A 19,902-nucleotide genomic window follows, 5' to 3' on the forward strand; every position below is an offset into this window, starting at 1 on the left:
CTCTTCTACTATAAATTAAAATTCTCCTTTCTCTGTTTTTATCTCTTCAGTGATGAGCCATAAAACTGTGTTCAAGTAAAGAGCTAGAGGCTATGGCTGTTACCTGTAGAATACTTAAACCTTTCTTATTCGTTCATATATGCAAAGATACACACAACTGGGAGACGGCATCTGTCGAAGGTATTCTTTGGAGTTAGTGTATAAAGATGTCAGCATTATAGCAGTAAGAAAGTTCGCATTTAATTGGCTGTATTAAATAAAGTGTGAGTTGTATGAATTTGCATTCTCAGATTTATTCTTGTTAATATTCATTTTGTAGTAGAATACTTTTTAGGGTTTTATAATGGATGAATTATTTTAAAAATTAATAGCTTACTCTTCTCTTTGGAGAGATGGCTACTTTCCTTTGTTGGCTGTAGGCGTTGCATTCCTTGGGACCACACAAGCTTCTAAAACCTTGGCATTCAGGGCTTTGCACTATAAAATTTCACTGGAAACAAATAATGGAAAACAGGATTAAGAAAATCAGCTGTGTTCTTTCAAATTATTTTGAATAATTATACTTCAATATTTTAAAATTAGTAATGGTTTAGTGTTTTGAAAGCCTTTCATATTGGGATTTTTTAAAATAGATGAATCAATTAAATACACTTAAAATATTTGTTAATTTTAGACTTTTAACATATAATTTTCCTGATATAACTTTAGTTTTACAATTATACTGTATTCTGAAGACTTATTGTAAGGCTTGTACCTTAATCCATTTAAGACTAAGCATTTAACTCACTCTTAGATCTATAGGAAAACAAAAATTACCATATTCTTATAAAGAATGACACTGTGCTGTGATGATCTTAGCAATAGATTTGAAAATAATTAAAATTTGTCCCTTATTTAAAGAAAAAAAAAACCTCTGTCTAGGTATGTGGGCCTTTATCCTTCAAATAAGTTTAGGTTAATCCCAAGAAGAAAAAATGAACCATTAATGAATGCCCTTTACATTGATATAAAGAAAGTTCCTGAGATCATGGTTACTTCACAAAGCTGAATGAAAGGTGATGTGGAGTGATTAACATTCTTTTTAATGTTTAGTTGATACATGAACTAGGAAGTAAAGTATATACCTTGATGCTAAAATATTTTTCTTTCTACTTGGAAAAAGAAATAAGTAATATTATTAAAAATTAAATTATGAGATAAAATAGAAAACTGTCCCTGGAATTGTTGGTGCTTTTATATTGAATTTATTTTTGTTTGCTATTATTCAGCATGGGCAAACAACTACTTTCTCTATTGATTAACCTTTGTGTATTCTGGTTTGCCCTCTCTCACATGGGAGGGCTGCTCTAGATGATCTGTGAGCCAAGGAATTCCTACCAGTCTTTGAAGTTATGAATCGGGGGTGGGAGTGAAAGGAGAGTTGTTTTAGGGTGAGAAAATAGCCTATTCAAAAATAATATTTTAATTAATATAAAATTCAGTGATTTTTTTCCTACCAGAGTAATTCTTTTATCTTGGAGATGAAAGAATTTTTCTTAAGTTTGCTCATAAATTAATGAATTTTCAGGTTACACGTCAAGACACTAGAATAACTGATAGATTGAAAAAGTTAACCTATGATGTTTTGCTTATAGACTTCTGCTTGGTGATGCACAGTAATTGTGGAATCATGCTGAACTACCAAATCCATTATTCTTATCATATGTCAGAGATTTTTTCTTTCAAGAGTTCAAAGGCCTAATAGTCTTCAAGGTTGCTGTAGGTCTGAGAGTTGGGAGAGATCTTCAGGATCATATAATTCCCACTTCTCCCTATTCTATAGCACCTTGAGATAAGGCTATCTAACTTTGCTTGACTTTTGACAGGAGTGGAGAGCTCCTATTTTATTGCACAACACACTTAGATAGCTCTTTTTGAAAGATCTTTCTTATGCTGAGCTTCAGTCTACCTCTCTATTGTCCATGTAACATTTCTGGAACAGCACAAAACAAACCAAATCTTTCTTGTATGTGGAAGCCTTTTTTTTTATTCCTACTTGTCTATTTTTTTTTTTTATTTTGCTTTCTGTGCTTTTGATGTCATATTCAAGAAATCATTGCCAAGATCTATGTCATGAAGTCCCCCACCCCCGCCAAGTTTCTTCTAGAAGTTTTACAATGTTAGCTCTTATGTTTAATTCTTTAGTTCTCTTTTATTTGATTTTTTTGTATGATGCAAGGCAAGGGTCCAAAATCATTCTTTTGTGTGTGGATAATCAGTTTTTTCATTATCATTTATTGAAGAGACTATCCTTCCTTCATTTTGTAGATTTGGCATTCTTGTTAGAGATGAGTTGAATGTATATGTATGGGTTTATTTCTGTGATCTCTATTCTGTTTGTCTATGTGTCTGCCTTTATGTCAGTACCATATTGTTTTGATTACTGCAATTTTGTAATATGTTTTTGACGGGAGTTCTCATATGGTCATTTTACTCTTACAAATGTACTTGTAAAAAATCATCCAAAGAAATAGAGTGGGATAAGAATTTGAACAGTAACTTGTGTGAGCAGTAAGTAATCCATCCCAGAGTAAGCATGAAATGAGAGACTCTGCTGTTAACCTTGGTGGCCTCAGTTCCCATGTGCTTATGGCAGTAAGTCTGTGTTTAACATAAAATTTTTTCATAGAACATGGTCTCCAGCATAATCCAGATACTTCATCTGGTGCTCAACTGAAGAGACAATAATATGCTCCAATCCTGGATTAAAAACAAGTAGTATTGGCCTTATTGAGAGGAGGTATGTTCATTTCCAATATGGTGTCTCCCTAAGGGATTTTCAGGAATGCTTTTAACAGTAAGTGATTTTTGCCTTACCTGGTAACTTGAAGAGCTTAGTGCTCTGTAAACTATAGTTCTATGTGTAAAATAGTGAAATGTTTCTTTGTATTTCCCAATTTAAACCAAAATTAGTTCCACTCACTCAACACAAGACATATTTCCATTTCTTTAACCTTTATGGTTATTGTCATATGGGTGTTCTCCAGTTGGTTAATGATCATCTCTTAAAATCTGACAAAATAAATGTGGTCTGACCACTTTGGCACAAAATGTAATTATTACTTGCTCTGTTCAGACACAGTACTTCTATTCTCATACCCAAAGATGGTAATACTATTTTTAGCAGATTCATCACACAGTTGACTAATTAAAGCCTGTGGTCAACTAGGCCTCCCCTGTGGGTCTTAGAAGTTTTGAATAACTAGTGGTCGGTGAGTTACACATTCTATTAGTAGGATAACCTGGTCTTCCCATCTTCTAAGGAAACGACACTCTTATTCTGAACAGCTTCTTGGCTATCTTCAATTGTTTATCTGTAGAGATGTCATGTGCAAAGAGAACCATTAGGTATTTCAATTTGAAAAAATATATTACATTTTTGGAAGCAAAAAAATTATTTTTTATGTAAACATCTTTGAAGTATAACACACAGGAAAGTATGCAAATAAGTGTAAGGGAGCACACAGATCAAGAAATGTTAATGTTCAGATGCTGCCAATTTTCTAAAGTGATTGTACACATTCGCCATCACTGACTGTATTAGAATTCTGGCTGGGCACAGTGGCTCACACTTATAATCCCGGAATTTTGGGAGGCCAAGGCAGGAAGATCACTTGAGGCTAGGAGTTTGAGACCAGCCTGGTTAACATAGCAAGACCTCCATCTCTACAAAAAAATAAATAAATAAAAAATAAAAAATTACTAAGGCATGATGGTGCACACCTGTGGTCCCAAATACTTGGGAGGCTGAGGTGGGTGGATCACTTGAGCTCAGTACAAGCTTACAGTGAGCTGTGATCACACCATTGCTCTCCAGCCTGGGTGACAGAGAAAGACTTGATCTCAAATCCTCCTAATCCCCCTCTCCCAAAAAACCCACAAAATAATAAAAACTGACCCTAGCCTTAATCAATTTGGAGCAAGATCAACATCATCATAACATTGTCTTTTAATATATGTCTTATTTTTCCAAGTATTTTATAATTTTTAAAGCATAGAAGTTTAATGTGTTTTTGTTAGACTTATTACTAAATATTTGATTTTTTTAATGCTATTGTAAATGTTATTTTGAAAAATGTCATTTCTCTACTGGTTTTCTTTAATGGTTTGCCTTGTTTGCTAAGATACTCTTTATTGCAAATTGGTAGTGCATATTCTCAAATGCTTTTTCTGCATCCACTGTGATGATCATTTGATTTTTATCCTTTTTATATTAATTTGTGAATAACTTTAGTTGATTTTTGAATTTTAAACCACTCTTGCGTTACTGAAATAAATCTTACTTGGCTTTGATGTATTACCCTTTATGTATGTCTCTGAATTTGATTTACAGATGTTTAAGATTTTTGCATATGTATCCATGAGAGAGACTGGTTTATAATTTTCCTTTCTTATAATGTCCTTATAAGGTATTAGTTTCAAAGTTATACTCTCTTCATACAAAGAGCTAGGAGAATTTTTCTGTTTTTCTAGTCTCCAGAAGTATTTGTACGAAAGATTGGTATTACTTATTCCTCAAATATTAGGAAGATTTTACCTGTGATGTCATCTGAACCTGGGATTTTCTTTATGAGGAGGTTTTTAAATAATAGTCAATTTCTTTAATTTTTGTTTTCTTATTAGTCCTCATTTCTATTTTCATTGTCTATTTTTGTAAGTTGTATTTTTCAAGAATTTTTTTTACAATTGTTAACAATAAAAATTGTTACACTTAACAATAAAAATTGTTAAGTATATAGAACTAAAGTTTTTATAATATCTTCTTTTTAATATAAGATCTATAGTGGTGCTGCTTGCCTTTTTCCTTCATGATATAGGAAATTTACATTTTCTCTTTTTTTCTTAGTCCTGCTATTTATCAGTTTTATCAAGCTTTTCATAGAACCAATTTTAATTTTTATTTATTGTATGTTTATTTTTTTATTTCATTGTTTTTTGCTCTTTATTTCCTTCCTTTTGTCCTTGGATTTGATTAGCTGTTCTTTTTCTAGCTTTTTCATTTTTACCTTTTTTTTCTTGTTAATATAGGCAATAAAGGCCATAACCGACCTAATAAGCACAGCTTTAGCTGCATTCCACACATTTTTTAAATTATTAAGTTATCTTCTCATTTCTTTAATTATTCATCTATGGATTATTCAGAACTGTATTTCCTAATTTTCAAGCAGTTGGGCATTTTCTAGATATCTTTCTGTGGTTGATTTACTGTGATCACAGAGCATATTTTGCTTGATTCCAGACCTTTGAAATTTGGTACATGTTCTATGTACACATATAAGGAATATGTTTGCTAATCTTTTTGTTACATTTTACGTGTATGTATAGTTATAAGTTGTTAATAAAAGTTAATTGTGTTCCAATGATTTATAACTTTCTGATACTTTTGTTTCCTATCAAAAGTCTCCCAATTTGTGTGTGTGTGTGTGTGTTTTACAATCTATCCATTTTGATAGTATATGTATTGAAGTTGTATTATTGAGTATATACCAATTTAGAATCATTTTCTTTCTGTTGGATTGACCCTTTTATCATCATGAAGTGTCCTATTTTATCTTCATTTTACTTCTATAATGTCTCCTTTATCTGATACTAGTATGGCTATACCAACTTTTTTTTGATAGGATCTTAGATTTTTTTAGATTTGAAAGTAAATTTATGTATGGACTTATTCACCCTCATTTAATACATAATTAGAAGTTTATAATTCTGTTACTGAACTTGCCAGCACAAAAACCTTTGCTCCTATCCTAGATAACATAGTTGATAAAATGGTCCCTGCCAATGTTCCTCAGTTTGTACTTGGTTGATCTATGTTGGGAAGGTGAAGGCATGTTCTGAAGCCAGTTAGGACTGGCTCATAATAAGCTCTATATTCATTACTTCCTTTTCTGGCTTGATTCTTTCTCTTCAGGCATCAGTGCTGCTCTGCTAGGCTTTGTGTAGGCATCGTTTTCCAGAACTCTTGTTTTTCCCTACATTGCTGTATGGCTGGCTGCTTAGATTCCTTTTCTCTGTCTGCCTCAGTCTCCAGACATGCTCTATCACACTGTCATGCCCAAATGTGTTATGAGGCATCTGATTTTCTTTTGGTCTTGGGTAGAGGGGAGAATGACCTCAGAGAATTATGATAAAAGTAGTTAAGTTTTGTGTGAATGTACATTTTCATAATAATCCAATTTCTGATGCCTCAAACTCCCTCTCTATTCTTAGCAGGAAGATCTTTTCCCACTGTTTCCCAAACCCTCAATTCTTTGATTATGAGAAATTAGATTTGTAAAGGTTTCTCCAAATCTCTCACTTGCAAAGCACTGGACAGACACACTTATAGGAAAAATTGGGGGCCTTCCATCATCATTCCCTGTGTCCTCTACATTTTGACCTCTATGTGGTGCATTGTGCAAAAGGCCATGGAGTCCCCAGGCTCTCTAATGATGAAGCACCTGAGACCCAGAGTAATGGCAACTTGCCTGGGTCCGTGTGCTTATGTAAGGATAGAAATAGGCCTGGTCCTCTGCCTGATTCCTAGGTAGTCATGCTTTGTACTGAGTTATTTAATAAAAAATATTTGTTTTTTTAAAAAAAACCATCGTGACTTTGGTGCTTATTTAGCTTCTGACCTTGGGTAAGTTAATTCACCTACCTATGCCTTGGTTTTCTCATCTGTAGAATGGGTTAACTATTTCATGAGGCTGTTTGAGGTTAAATGAGTTAATCATATAAAACAAATAGTACCTATAGTACTATTGCCTATAGTACTATGGCCTATTTTAAGGACTAAATAAAATGTTTGCTATTTATGATGATGAAAATGGTGAAATCTCATTTTGTGGTTACATGCCACCAATTTTGTGATATTAAATTCAACAAAGAAAATTCTACTTGTCTATTACTTTCCACTTTATGGTGGTTATTATGTTCCAGTGGGTAAGATTATTCTAGTGAAAACATTAAGTCACCAAGAAACCAGTTGCGTCGCTGAGCACTGTAGTTGCCATGCTAATTACATTCAGCCCTTTTCCCATCATTGGCCTTTCTTTTGAAGCTCTCTTCTCACTTTGGGACCTTACCACCATTGTAGACTATCTTTTTCCTTTCCTGGACCATACACGTTTTGTTTAGAAACTGTGAAGTTTTCCTTTTCTTTTGATTGTTGGCATAATCCCAGTGCTTGGTAGTCATAGCATTATAGTATGTAGCTTGCCAGTCTACTGCTTTAGATATTGCAATGGAAAATTGCTATTCTTCAACACTTTGGTTAGTATAAATTTTCAAAGGCATAGGGTCAGATTTCATGTCATCTACCCACAGTGAAGATTCTTTGTTGCAATTTCAATGTCTGTTTGGAATAATTTTTATATCTGATCATTAAAAATACCCTATAACTGTCTTCTTCCTGTAATGCATATGTTTTTGTTTTAGTTTCCTTTTCTAATTCATCCTTGTAGTAAACTAGTTTTAGTTTTAAAAATGTCAGTAGCATTTAACTATGTATTTAAAAAAAACAGATATTGTCAGAAGTGGAGAAAACATAATATATAGTGTTTTTCAGTACTTTAATGATCCTAGGAATATAAGTAATAAGACTTATTGCATATGAAAATGAGCACACATACTAGAGATATTTTCAATATAATTTAAAAGTTATGTGTATTACAGATATTTGTGCAATATAAAGGTAAATTAAATGTCATGATTATGAAAAAATATAGTAAACTTTTCCAAGTGATTAACTGTGTGAACCAAGAGACACGTATGTGAACATCTTTTCATGTTTGACCAGTTTTATTTCTGATGGCAATAAAACCAAGCAAATGAAATGCAAAATGTTGACTGTAATGTAGAAGTTGAAAATTTTACATGCATAAAAGAGTCAGGGCAAATTTATGGTCTTATGATAGCTGTAAACTGCTAATATTGCATGTATTAATACATTCTCAAAGTGCTCTGTAGCACCATGGCCAAAATACCATGGGGACAAAATAGTAATAGGTACTGTGTTTATTGATTTCTATTTTTTCCTCTTGGATGTATAAAATATTAACTGAGACTGATTTCGTATGGCCTGTTTTTGTTCAAGGTTAAGTATGTACCCATCATTAGCCTATTTTTAAAATGGCAATATTGGTGCAGAATAGGGAGTTCAAATCGCAGAGCCTTTCTATATTCTGACACCATGTCTTTCGCTTAATTTTTTTTGTCAAATATGATTCCAAAATGTATCAAATACTACTTTGTTCTATACTCTTTTGAATCAAATTAGCGAAAAATGTCTTAGTTTCAACTCCTGTGCCTTATTTTCGACAATGTGTTAGATCCCACAATTGTGTATGAGGGAGGAATGTAAGTCACTTACCAACCTCATCTTGCTCCCACTTGTTTGTTGTTTTCTTTACCACTGGTAAGATACTATCTTCTATTTTTTTTAAAATTTTTTTATTTTAAATTATGACTCTTATGTTTTCTTCTTTCTCTCTTCCTACCACTGATAAGATACTATCTTCTATTTTTTGAATTTTTCTCTTTTAAATTAGGACTCTTTGGTTTTCTTCTTTCTTTCTTCCTACCTCTAGACAGGAAGAGAAGTATACTTATACTGCAGTTGTTAGGGATAATTGTTTATCTCAGTTTTAGGTGATAAAATCTGCTTTTGCAAACTGAGTACAAGAAAAAAGCAGACAACTTAATAGATGTCTGCTTTTAAGTGCAAATATTAAAAAAACTCTTTAGAATACTTTACTTTTATAAATATGGTTAAAATCAACAGATTTCATCTTACGGAGCTATAACATATCAAAAACCAACTCAGTGGAAGTTATAGAAATTAATTAAATTGAATTCCTTTTATAAGCAGGCTATTTTTTTTATAAGGAAAACATAATAGTCTAGATTTCAGTCAAAAGTCCTGAGTAGATTTGGAGAAATATGTTGATTGTGCCATGGCCATAGCAAAAAGATTCTATTTCCAAAGATTGCTGAGGGAGATCTATGTAGTCCAATGGCCATTACATAGTGCTTTGTATACCTCCAGATCCCTTCCCTTTTTGAAATATAACCTCTCGTACTTAGCTACATTGTACAAGAGGCTAGCTTAATCACCCTGAGTTGGCAAAGATCTCTGGTTAAAGAATCTGAGTGATGAATGTTCTTTGCTTTTCTTATCTGATTATACTTTCACTAGTTATATCTTTGAGATCTCTATTTGGGCAACAGAGTTAGGCATTTAAAGTTTCCTAGTAAATCATTAGTGTTTCCACATATAAACTTAGTATTAGAAGCAAATGAAGATTATTTAATTTTACTTGGAATTACATTTTAGATGCTCTATAGAAAATTAATTTTGAAATATATAAAGTTTAGCTAAGGAGAATTTCTTCAAATTTTTAAGCCTATCACTTTATCAAGTTATATTACTGGAAAGCTATGTACTTGGACCACATTATAGTAGCCCTCCAAATAGATGCCTTAAAAAATTATTATTTAATAATATGACCTCACCTTTTATCAGGAGTCAGTTAAAGAGAAGACTATATGGCAACCATTTCTATTAGCTTTTGCAATTTTTTTTTGCAAAAATAAATTCAATTGCAATTGAATTCTGTGAGTTATGTTAGTTCTTACGCTTATAAGATTTGTGTGGTAAATGCTTAGAGTTTTATCTTAGAAGAATTTCCACATTTTTTAATGACCTGGTATCTGTTCCTTTGTTGGATGCTGAGTGCTTCATAGGTCAAAAAATTCCCACTTTGAAATTTTGGGGGGGCTTTCTATGAACCACGAAACCAAATTGATGATAGGTTGGGTATTCTGGTAAAATCCTTACTAATGTTCTTCATTCATTGGTTCATGTTCTTGTCCCATTGTTATAATGGTTTATTTCCATATCTTTCCTAGGAATAGGAAATACATAAATAACTGAATGAGCTAAATCATTTAATTCTAAATTCTAGTATCAGAATAATCGTTTTTAAAACTGAGTTTTTAAAAAACAACAGTTGAAAATCTCATAAATTGCTACTCCAATTCAGTGAACTCCCTATTCAATGTAGATGACAGATGAGTTACTAGTATGCTTCAGAAAACAGAAACCAAGGCTGGAGCTTTTACTGTGTATGTCATTGGAAATTTTAGAGTTGAGGATGCATAGAGATTTTAAAAGGGTAGAGAGGTAGTGGTTACCCTATTCCATTCATACATTCTGAAGTGATAGCTACTGTAATCACAGATTTCTGCCTTTTGGGTTTTCCTACAGCTTTGGAATCTCAGATTGGACTTCTCTTGCCAGTTTCAGAAAATACTCTCAAGAAAATCTTTCTATTCCACAGTATTCTTGGCTTGGTTGTAGGTTACAAAAAAAAATTCCATGAATCTGTTTTTCAAGTTGCTGGGACAATTTATTTTTGCGTTGTAATGTATTTTCCAGGAAAATTGATGAAATATGTTTACTTTGATTCACTGATTTAAGCAGGATAAAAATGCTAAATATTTATCCAAATAAATAGATAACATTTGTTTTTGGTGTTTAAAAATGTTATTACTAGAGCATATTGAATGAGTCAACTTTTTCTCTTAAATTTTATTTTACTTTTTTTAATAGATTGAGTCATGAAACTTGTTGTTTGTTCCATCATAGGATCCTGGTTACTGGGTGAAGATTCATCACTTGGAATACACAGATGGAGGAATCCTGGATCCAGATGATGTCTTGGCAGATGTTGTTGAAGACAAAGATAAGGTAGATAACTCTAAAAATGTTCCCCTTTGTTTTTCTGTACTGAGCTGCATGTGTTCAAGAGATTGAAATCCTTAACAAACTCATGTGTCAATAACTATTAAAAGATAGCATCTGTTCAGGTCTCACCTGGACAGCCCGTAAATCAAAGTTCTTCATCAGATGTTTGGAAAAACTTTGTCAAGGCTTGGGAATATGTTTGTGGTGGCCTAATTAGGAGATACTTCATTCCCAACATTTCCTGATAATGTCTTAATAAATTAGAGTCAGATGGTGAGGCTCTTGGATTTATCATTGCCTTTGCTGGCCCAGAGTTTATTCCTAGTCCTTGCTAAATATTCAACTTAAATACCTGAGGTTTGAATGTGTTTCAAAGTAGGGAATACAATGGGGAGGAAAGTTACATGAAGTACTATGGTGAAGATTGTTCTTAAAGTACCTGGCAAACAATTATGTTGAGTGATAGTCTTGTGTTCGTTGCTAAAGTAAAAAGCACTAACCTGAATATTCCAAACAGTTTGAACATGTTCTGCTACTACCTAGGAATGGTCCTATTGTTTTAATGGGATTTTTAAATGGGATTTAATGTATTGTTTTAATGGGATTTTTCTTCTGGTACTAAACTGAGAAAGGTATAAAAGTAAACTATTTCATTGTAATACACTGGATTATTGCTGTGAAGACACTTTGTTTAATACTACTACTGTGTTGGGCTCCTCTTATATATGGCTAATGTGTTTTCCAAAATTGAACTGCAGCTCTCTGGGAGAGATACTTCCTTCTAAAGTTGCGCATCCTTACGTCCTTAGCATTGTTTGTGCTAGGCTAATTTATATTTGTAAACATGTTTCTCTGTATTATTTTTCTACAATCTCAGGGGTGTGTGTGTGTATGTACATTTGTGTGTTTTAACTAACTGGACTGGAATATAAATAAGTGATTTATTGAACTCCGGTAAAATTTGCATTTTTCTTCTTCTATGAGATCTTTTCAGACTGTTCAAATTTACATTATTTTTTGCAGACATTCTATAGATTTATTTTTCATATTTTCTTCTGGAACTCAAACCTGTTGTGTTTTGCCATGTAATTAGCCATTTCATAAGGACTTACCTCCCTGAATAGATTGTAAGCTCCTAGAGGACATGGACTAGAGGACTTTTACTGTTTGTATGCTCCTTGTGTTAATAGTATCTGGTAGAGTATCTTATAAAAACTTTATTTTCAAAAATCATTTACTGAATTAGTGAAAAAGAAACCATTATTTTCTATAGTTGGCTCTTCTTGTATATAATTTGATGCACACTTCCTGTTTGTTTAGTTGATCTCACGGTAAATAATATTGACCTTCAGAACCCTGAACGATGGCTTTCACTTGTTTTTCCCTGTTTCACCTTCTTCTGCTTCCCTAGGACCATCTTCTTCCTTTGAAATATTCTAGATATTAGAATTGTTCATTAATGAAGAAGGCAGTTCCTGTCTCAAATTTCACGGATGTCTAGTGTATTAAAATGAAAAGCTGAAAAATGGCAAGTTTAAGAAGGACCAGAAGAAAATGTCTTACCCCATCTTCATCTAAGACTTCATTATAGGAAGGATGATTCCATGAATAGTGCCCAGGGAAATAATTTATCCTACAGAGCTCTTCCTTTTAGAGCATTCTTTTTAACTATCTCAGCAATGCACTTTATAACCATAATCCATTTACTAGACACAGAAACAGTTGTATTATATGTAATCTCAGTTTTAATGGGACTCTATCATTATTACTAAATAAGGTAAAAAAGTGGGATAATCAGTTAAAATTCTAGCAGAGAATTAGTACTGTTTGGGTCCAACTTTAACTATTCTCTTAATGCACTTTAATGCTTCTACATGAAGCCTAATTGGGATTGTTCTGCAGAGTTGATGTGAATTTACACTTTTGATGTTGCCAGAAAAAAATTATACTGCCATTTCATCTTTTTAAAAATAAGTGAAAAAGAGAGTGTTAGTTGTTTTTCTGACATACACTCTGGCACCTAAGATCTCCTTATAGTTCATATGTCTAGTGTGGAAAGAAGGCTCTGCCAGACTTCATTTTATGTTACTTTTTGTCAGTTTAAATTAAGAAATAATTATAAATGATGCTTTGTGGATGTTTAATGAAATACCAAACTCACCCAAGATCCTTTGAGGCAGCATTCAGCTCAGATAAAATAACAGTTCACCTATTTGCAAGTTGGCTACCTAATAATCTTTTGCATGTAGAGTATGGATAGAAAGCAAGGCATGGATGAATGCTCATGATAATTGTGCTAAAGCCAAAACAACTCCTAGGAAAGACTCTCACTACAAGTGAGAAATGGCACTAAGGGACTGTTGATAGCCTATCTGTGTGGAATAGGCAAGTAAAACACAAAGATTCTCTTAGAATCAGAGAGCAGTGTAAGCTGAGTCCCATTTAGTAGGTGGAAAAGCCATCTAGCACACTTCAGTAAAGGATAAAACTAGCGGTTAAATGATACTTATGATGAGAGAAGAGTCTAATATTAATAGAACTTAGTTTTCTGAAGAAAATGGCTTGAAAACTTACGGTATCCAAAGTGATTTGTCCTCGGTGTTATCTCGATTTTTTTTTTTTTTTTTTGAGATAGTGTCTCCCTCTGTTGCCAGGGCTAGAGTGCAGTGGTGTCGTCATAGATTACTGCAACCTTTAACTCCTGGGTGCAAGTGACCCTCTTGCCTCACCTTCTCAAGTAGCTGGGACTATAGGAGTACACCATCATGCCCAGCTAATTTTTCTATTTTTTATAGAGATGGGGGTTTTGCTATGTTGTTCAGTCTGGTCTTGAACTCCTGGGCTCACTTCAGTGTCCAAAAGTACTAGGATTACAGGCATGAGCCACTGTGCCTGGACAGTCGTCCCTCTATTATTCCTTTAGACAACATAGTGCTTGGTTCATAAATGGTGTCTCTTTGGGAGTTTTTATTTATTTTTTATTTCATTTTTTTTAACTTGCTTTACCATTAGAGCCCCTTCCAGAGGGTACAAGTTTTTACTATGTTATGTTCTTTCTATCCTATAGTATATCAAAATATTATTGGAACATCTTTGTAATTTTGCATTTTATGATAACTAGTATTTGTAGAAAATGTGTTAAAACTGAGTAATTATCCAGTTATGACAATTAACCTCAAGATTCTTCAGTTTTATGTATCAGTCTCACAATTCAAGTTCTTTGGAATAAATATCTAAGAATTACAGCGTTAGGCTAATGTCCCTTCTCAGGTTGCCAAAAGCCACTGACTTAGTTCACCCAACAACAAGTTCACATTTCATCGAGCACTAACAGTGGTCCAGAATGTCTTTGGCATTTATGTATATTTTATTTTAAGCAATCTTTCAGACAGGAGCTATTATTGTACCTATTTTTTCTTTCAAGAAGAGCCACAGAAATTGGAGGGTAACTTGCGTGGGATCATACAGGTAGTATATAGCAGAATCAGATTCTGGAACCTAGAATTTAAATTTTCATACTCTGTTTTTTCTTCTATAATGTGCCAAGCAGTGTGTTGGGTGTTTGTATCTGTAATTTCTATTCATGAAAATTGATCAGTCATAAATAAGCATGAATTTTGTTTTTACACAGCTGCCACCATTGCTAAGAGAAGATAGGTAATAGACCCAATTGTGGAGTATGACAAAATTAATTCAGAATTAGTATGTCATACATACTTAGTGCACTTCAATTCTCTTTGCCTACAACCTGCATCTAATTTGTTGTAAAGACTTGTTAATTTGACTTCTTTTGCTTTTTCTTGCATCTGCTTTTCCTGGGACTCAGATTACTCAATTCAGATACAGTTCAATTCTAATTGGACTCTGTAGACTGGAATCTAACCCGTTTAAGCAGTTTCAAAGACAAATAAATTCTGTATTCCAAAAACTACTTTTCAGGTGGATTGGAGCAGGTGCACAAATTACAGACTGTGTTGTCTTTAGTAGGCAGAATAATGACCTCCCAAAAATGTCTTTTCCCGAGTCTCTAGAACCTGTGAATATATGTGGTATGTGGCAAAAGAGTCTTTGTAGATGTGGTTAAGGATCTTAACATGGAGAGAATATTCTGGATTATCTGAATGGGGCCAATGTAATCACAAGGGCCCTCATAAATGAAAGAGGAAGGCAGGTGAGTCAATATTGCAGGGATATGACATGAGAAAGACTCAACTGACCAATGTTGGCTTTGAAGATGGAGGGAGGTGCCACTAGCCAAAGAATGCAGGTGGCCTCCAGAAGCTGGAAAAGACAAAGGAAGGGATTCTCCCCTAGAGCTGCCAGAAAGAACACAGCCCTGCTGATACCTTGATTTTAGTCCAGTGAGAACCATTTCGGATTTCTTAGCAACAAAACTGTAAGATAATAAATTTGTGATGTTTTAAGCCACTACGTGTGTGGTCAGTTGATACAGCAACACCGCCTCTTACCTATTTTAAACTTTTAAGGTGATGTCAGTCTTCTCAAGTTTCATACTGACTGGGCTTTTAAGATGCTTCAGGACAAGGGAAATACCTTGTACTTCAGATCAGTGTTAAAACATGAAAAAAAACCCTATTTTACTATACACTTTACCTGTTTTTAACAAACCATATTATATTTGTTTAAACATTATTACATTGTTAAAATAGTTTTATAATAATTGATTATGACAAAACATGTGGATTAATGTATTACTTGAAAAATGAAACTGCCAGTATGATTACATTTAAAATGAAAATCCTTTTATTAGAGTATATTGTTTTGTAAAATAAGTAGCATTCAGGGATCTAATATGGTTTTGCAAGGGAGACTACTTTGCACAGTGAATGAACTAGTGACCTAAAACCAGATACTCTATCCTTAAGCCCAAATTGCTTTCTGAACACACTCTGTTGCCCTCTAGTGGAGTCCAGAATTACCTAGGAACCAGCTCACAGAAGCTACTTCCTGAACGTGAAGTATTTGGTTCTATTTCATTCCAAAATAATTTTTACTATATTTTTAGTATAACTCTCAGACTCAAACATGGACAGTAAAGCCTGAGTTCACATATATTTACCTGTGCTTTTGTGAGTCTACTGTAAGAAAGGCTAAAGGGAATTCTCTGCATTTATTTAAAGCATTTAAATTTTAAATTTAAAACTTTTAAAATTTAAGTTCATTTTAAAATTTATTTAAAACTTTAAGTTTATTTAAAAATTTATTTAAAAATTATTTATTTTTTAAAATTTAGACTTCTTCCCATCATCTTATTCACCGGTTGAAAGGTTAATGGCTGGTTGTGATGAAGTGTGTAACTTTTTCAATCTGTAGTTGAATAATTTATGAGGTATATTGTGTTTTGCTGGGGAAGGCAAATGCTAAATTTAGTTAGACTACGTTAAAAAAAGTCATGATTTATTTCATTTCTGAGCCCTCATTTTGTCTTTAAGACTTCAATCACAAGGTAAAGCACCTATTTTAAAGCCACAGTGTTTTTTGAAACAAATCAGGATATGGTATTTTCCGTTTTTTTTTTCCTCAAAGTTTTACTTCAGTTCATGGATGTTGATATTATAAAAGCACATAGAGGAAGTTTGGGGAATGTTTCAGAAATAAATGCAGAAGCCCCCAAATGGTAAAAGATTACCTTGGCTAAGAAATTTCGTCTCAAACTTTTTCAGGATCATTCTCTGCTTATAGAATTACAAAATTATAGAATCACAGTCTTATATAATCATACACTCAAAAGAGACCTCAGCAGTCATGTAGCTTAACTTCATCTTCCAAAAGAGGAAGCATCTGGCCTAGGGAGGAGATGATAGGACTCCCCGTCTGTGGTGGTTTTCTTCCCTGAATCCGTGCCTGCCTTCTCCCTAGGATCCTGACATCATTTCACACAAATCCAAACTACTTATTTTCAAGTTGGCTCTCTCCATTCACTTCTCCATTTTTATTGGTAGGGATACCTTCTTCTAGTCTTCCAGGATTAAATGTGCAGTTAGTTTTTAAAATTTCGTTATTTAATAAAGCCAATTCTTTATCTTGTTCCCTGTGTCATTTCCCCTCTTTGCATTGCCATAGTTTACAAATTTAAATGCATGATATTTCAGGCCAGGGTTACTATAACTGATAAGAAGTTGATCTTCTTGCCTTTAGTCTTTTTCTTACCCTCAGCTGTTCTATGTTGTGAGTGCAGGCAGAGAGGTTAAGAGCTCATATTCTGGAAGGCAAAGTTAGTTCATTTTTTGGCTGTGTTATCTGTGTAGTTTTGATCAAGTTATTTAACCTCTTTGTACCTTAGGTTCCTCATGGGTAAGTGGAGCTAAAGATAGTGTTAGTTTTATAAATTAATACATGTAAAGTGTTTAGGAGATTACCTGGCCTATGGTAAGTCATGGACATGTGTTAGGTGCTGTTATAATTAACATACTACTATTGAAATGTAGATTACATGATTCTAAAAGTATTGCTTAAATTGTATTATTCCTTCTAGTGTATACTGAACCAACTCCAAACATCGTAGATAGACATTATATTCAGAGGCCACAGAAGGCCCAAAAACTATCTTTCTAAAACTCAACCTTCTTAAATCTCAGTGCTAGCAAAACTACTATTTTCTTATGTATCATGTACTTTCTTGCTCTATAGATTTTTTCCTTAATGTTCCAACTTTTTGGTGTGTCCTTGCATCCATTCCCTGCTTATCTAGGATTCGGCTTATATGTTATATTATTAAACTTTAGCTCCATGAGGTCTTTCTTTGGTTCGCTGTTCTATGACTATTGCCTGCAGCAGTGCCTGGCACTTCCTGGCTGCTCAAATAATTGTAGAGTGAATAAAGGAATATATGCTTTGAGGTCTTGTGTAAACCATTGAACCACTCTGAACTCCAGTTTTTCCATTGGTGAAATGAGAATGATAAAAAATATCTTTCTCACAGTGTCATTGGGAAGGTTGAGAAAAGTGTGTGTGAAAATGCAATAGAAATTATAAAGCACAATATACATGTAAAGAATGTATTTATTCCTGCTGCTTAATTCTTATTGATCTTTTAAGATCCAGGTCAAATTGTATTTTTTTTTTCCTAGTCAGTATTTGCAGATCATACCAATCTTAAGTGAATTATCTGTGCTCTGAAATTTTATAGAAATGAAGTGTTCTCTCTTTTTCCTTTTTCAAATATTATCGACTAGTAATGTTTATCACTTACTATCTTGAAATTCTTCTTAATCTTTTTTATGGTTTAGCTTCTTTTTTTTTAATCCAGGGAGATATACAGAAAAGTTTAACTTCTTAGTCTTAGTTATATCTCCCCAATGTCTTGTATGCTCTTTTAGGACTGGGATGGACTTCTTACCTGTAGTTTGATTTTCGTCAGTGATGGAATGGAACTAGAACTAAAGATTTTGAACTATCTACCTTTTTCTTCCACCAAACTATGTTGTCTCTCCTAAATAATTTATTAGGAGGCATTTTGTAGGCATGTTTCAACCCCAAAGGAGCACTTTGGAATCAATACCTTTTTGACCTTACTATGGCAAAGACAAGTAGTGTTGGGAGATGGCAACTTAAACTACAGTAATCTTGATGATGGCATGTCACATGTGTTCTCCCTGGTGCCTTCGGCAGTTTAGTTGGTAATGATAGTGTGTGTAGGTATGTGTGAATGAGAGAGAATCTGTGCACAGATGTTTGTGTGTGGGGAGGTGTGTATACTTGCCCAGAGTGTGCTTGTTTATTGTGCACATCAGTGATACAAAGGTTTCATCAGTGGGAGAAAAGAAAAGACATGATTAAGCTTGACGGTGTTATTAATTTAGCTAAGCATCTGAGTATAGTGAAGAGCAAACCGTAAGAAAATGTTTGAGATACATGTAAAATTTCAAGTTTGGTTGGAGAGAAAAAGCCAATAAAATTTGAGATTATAATAACGCTTGACTTAGAGCTAAAAATGTAATTAAAAAAAAGAATCAATGAACATTTTCATTTTTACAGCATACCTTTTGCCATGTGTTATATTATTGGACTCAGTTCTACCAATTTTCTCTCACGTCAGCTTCTTTCGAAGCCATTTATATAGGCATATCTATGCCCCAGAGTTATGGGACCATTATTTTTTTTTATGTACATCTGTTTTTTTACTTATGTAACTTACAAATTACAATCTCATTATAATACCTGAAATCACACCAAATGGAAAGCTACTTAAGCTATAAAACATCCTCTTTTAAAAATGCAAATGATTGTGAGTGGTAATTAGTCATCCCAGGCAGTCACTAATACCTGTGTGTGTTGATTGAATCAGATATCATTACATCAATATCTAGCAAGGAAGGTGTGAACTATAGTACAAGGACAGTTGCCTGAGCTTCCCAAGATTCTGGAGCCTTGATAACATCTGTGTATGCATGTTTGGTACCTACTACTTCTTAATGATTAGCAGCAAGTTTTAATAAAATGGGAAGGGGTGCCTCTTTGAAGTGTTAGGGAAAGAGGAGATTGCCTCTGTCTTAGGTTAGGAGAGATCTCAAGAAATAAGGTAGGATGTCATGAAAAGAAAAGCAATTGACTACATGAGATCTCATGATTTAAGGGGAGGGAAAAAACAAAAACAGCAAAGGCCAACAATAAGGATATTGCTCAGTACTAACAAATGATTCCTGAAGCTTAAACAAGCAACTATTTAGTTACTTAATAAGATTCACAAGAGATGTTAGCTATTCAACAGTTTAATGGGAGTAACTGTATACTAGACTCTTAATACTTTACTATGCTGGTTGTTTTATTTCTAGGAGCTCAAGCTCACTTTATAGTATTAGCCACATTGTGACACTTTTGGGGCAGCTCTTAGAATCTAACTGAAGTTTATCACACTTCCATGTCTCAAACTCCTGAACTCAAGCCATCCTCCTACCTCGACCTCCCAGAGTGCTGGGATTACAGGTGTGAGCCATCACACCCAGTCACTATTGTAACTTTTTTTTTTAAATTTTTTTTTATTTCGGCATATTATGGGGGTACAGATTTTAAGGTTTCAATAAATGCCCTTTCCCCCCTCCCCCCACAAGTCTGATTCTCCAGCATGACCATCCCTCAGATGGTGCACATCTCACTCATTATGTATGTATATA

General features: G+C 33.6%; 1 protein-coding gene across 1 annotated transcript in view; it reads left to right on the forward strand.

The window, feature by feature from the left end:
• Window positions 1-19,902, forward strand: part of PARD3B (par-3 family cell polarity regulator beta) — a 970,516-nt gene that overhangs the window by 126,794 nt on the left and 823,820 nt on the right. Inside the window, exon 2 of the mRNA XM_076005852.1 lies at window positions 10,670-10,771. Coding sequence (XP_075861967.1) covers window positions 10,670-10,771 — 102 coding nt within the window. The remainder of the gene's footprint in view (window positions 1-10,669; window positions 10,772-19,902) is intronic.

The sequence above is a fragment of the Microcebus murinus genome, chromosome 8 (assembly GCF_040939455.1).
Source record: "Microcebus murinus isolate Inina chromosome 8, M.murinus_Inina_mat1.0, whole genome shotgun sequence".
Lineage (NCBI taxonomy): Eukaryota > Metazoa > Chordata > Mammalia > Primates > Cheirogaleidae > Microcebus > Microcebus murinus.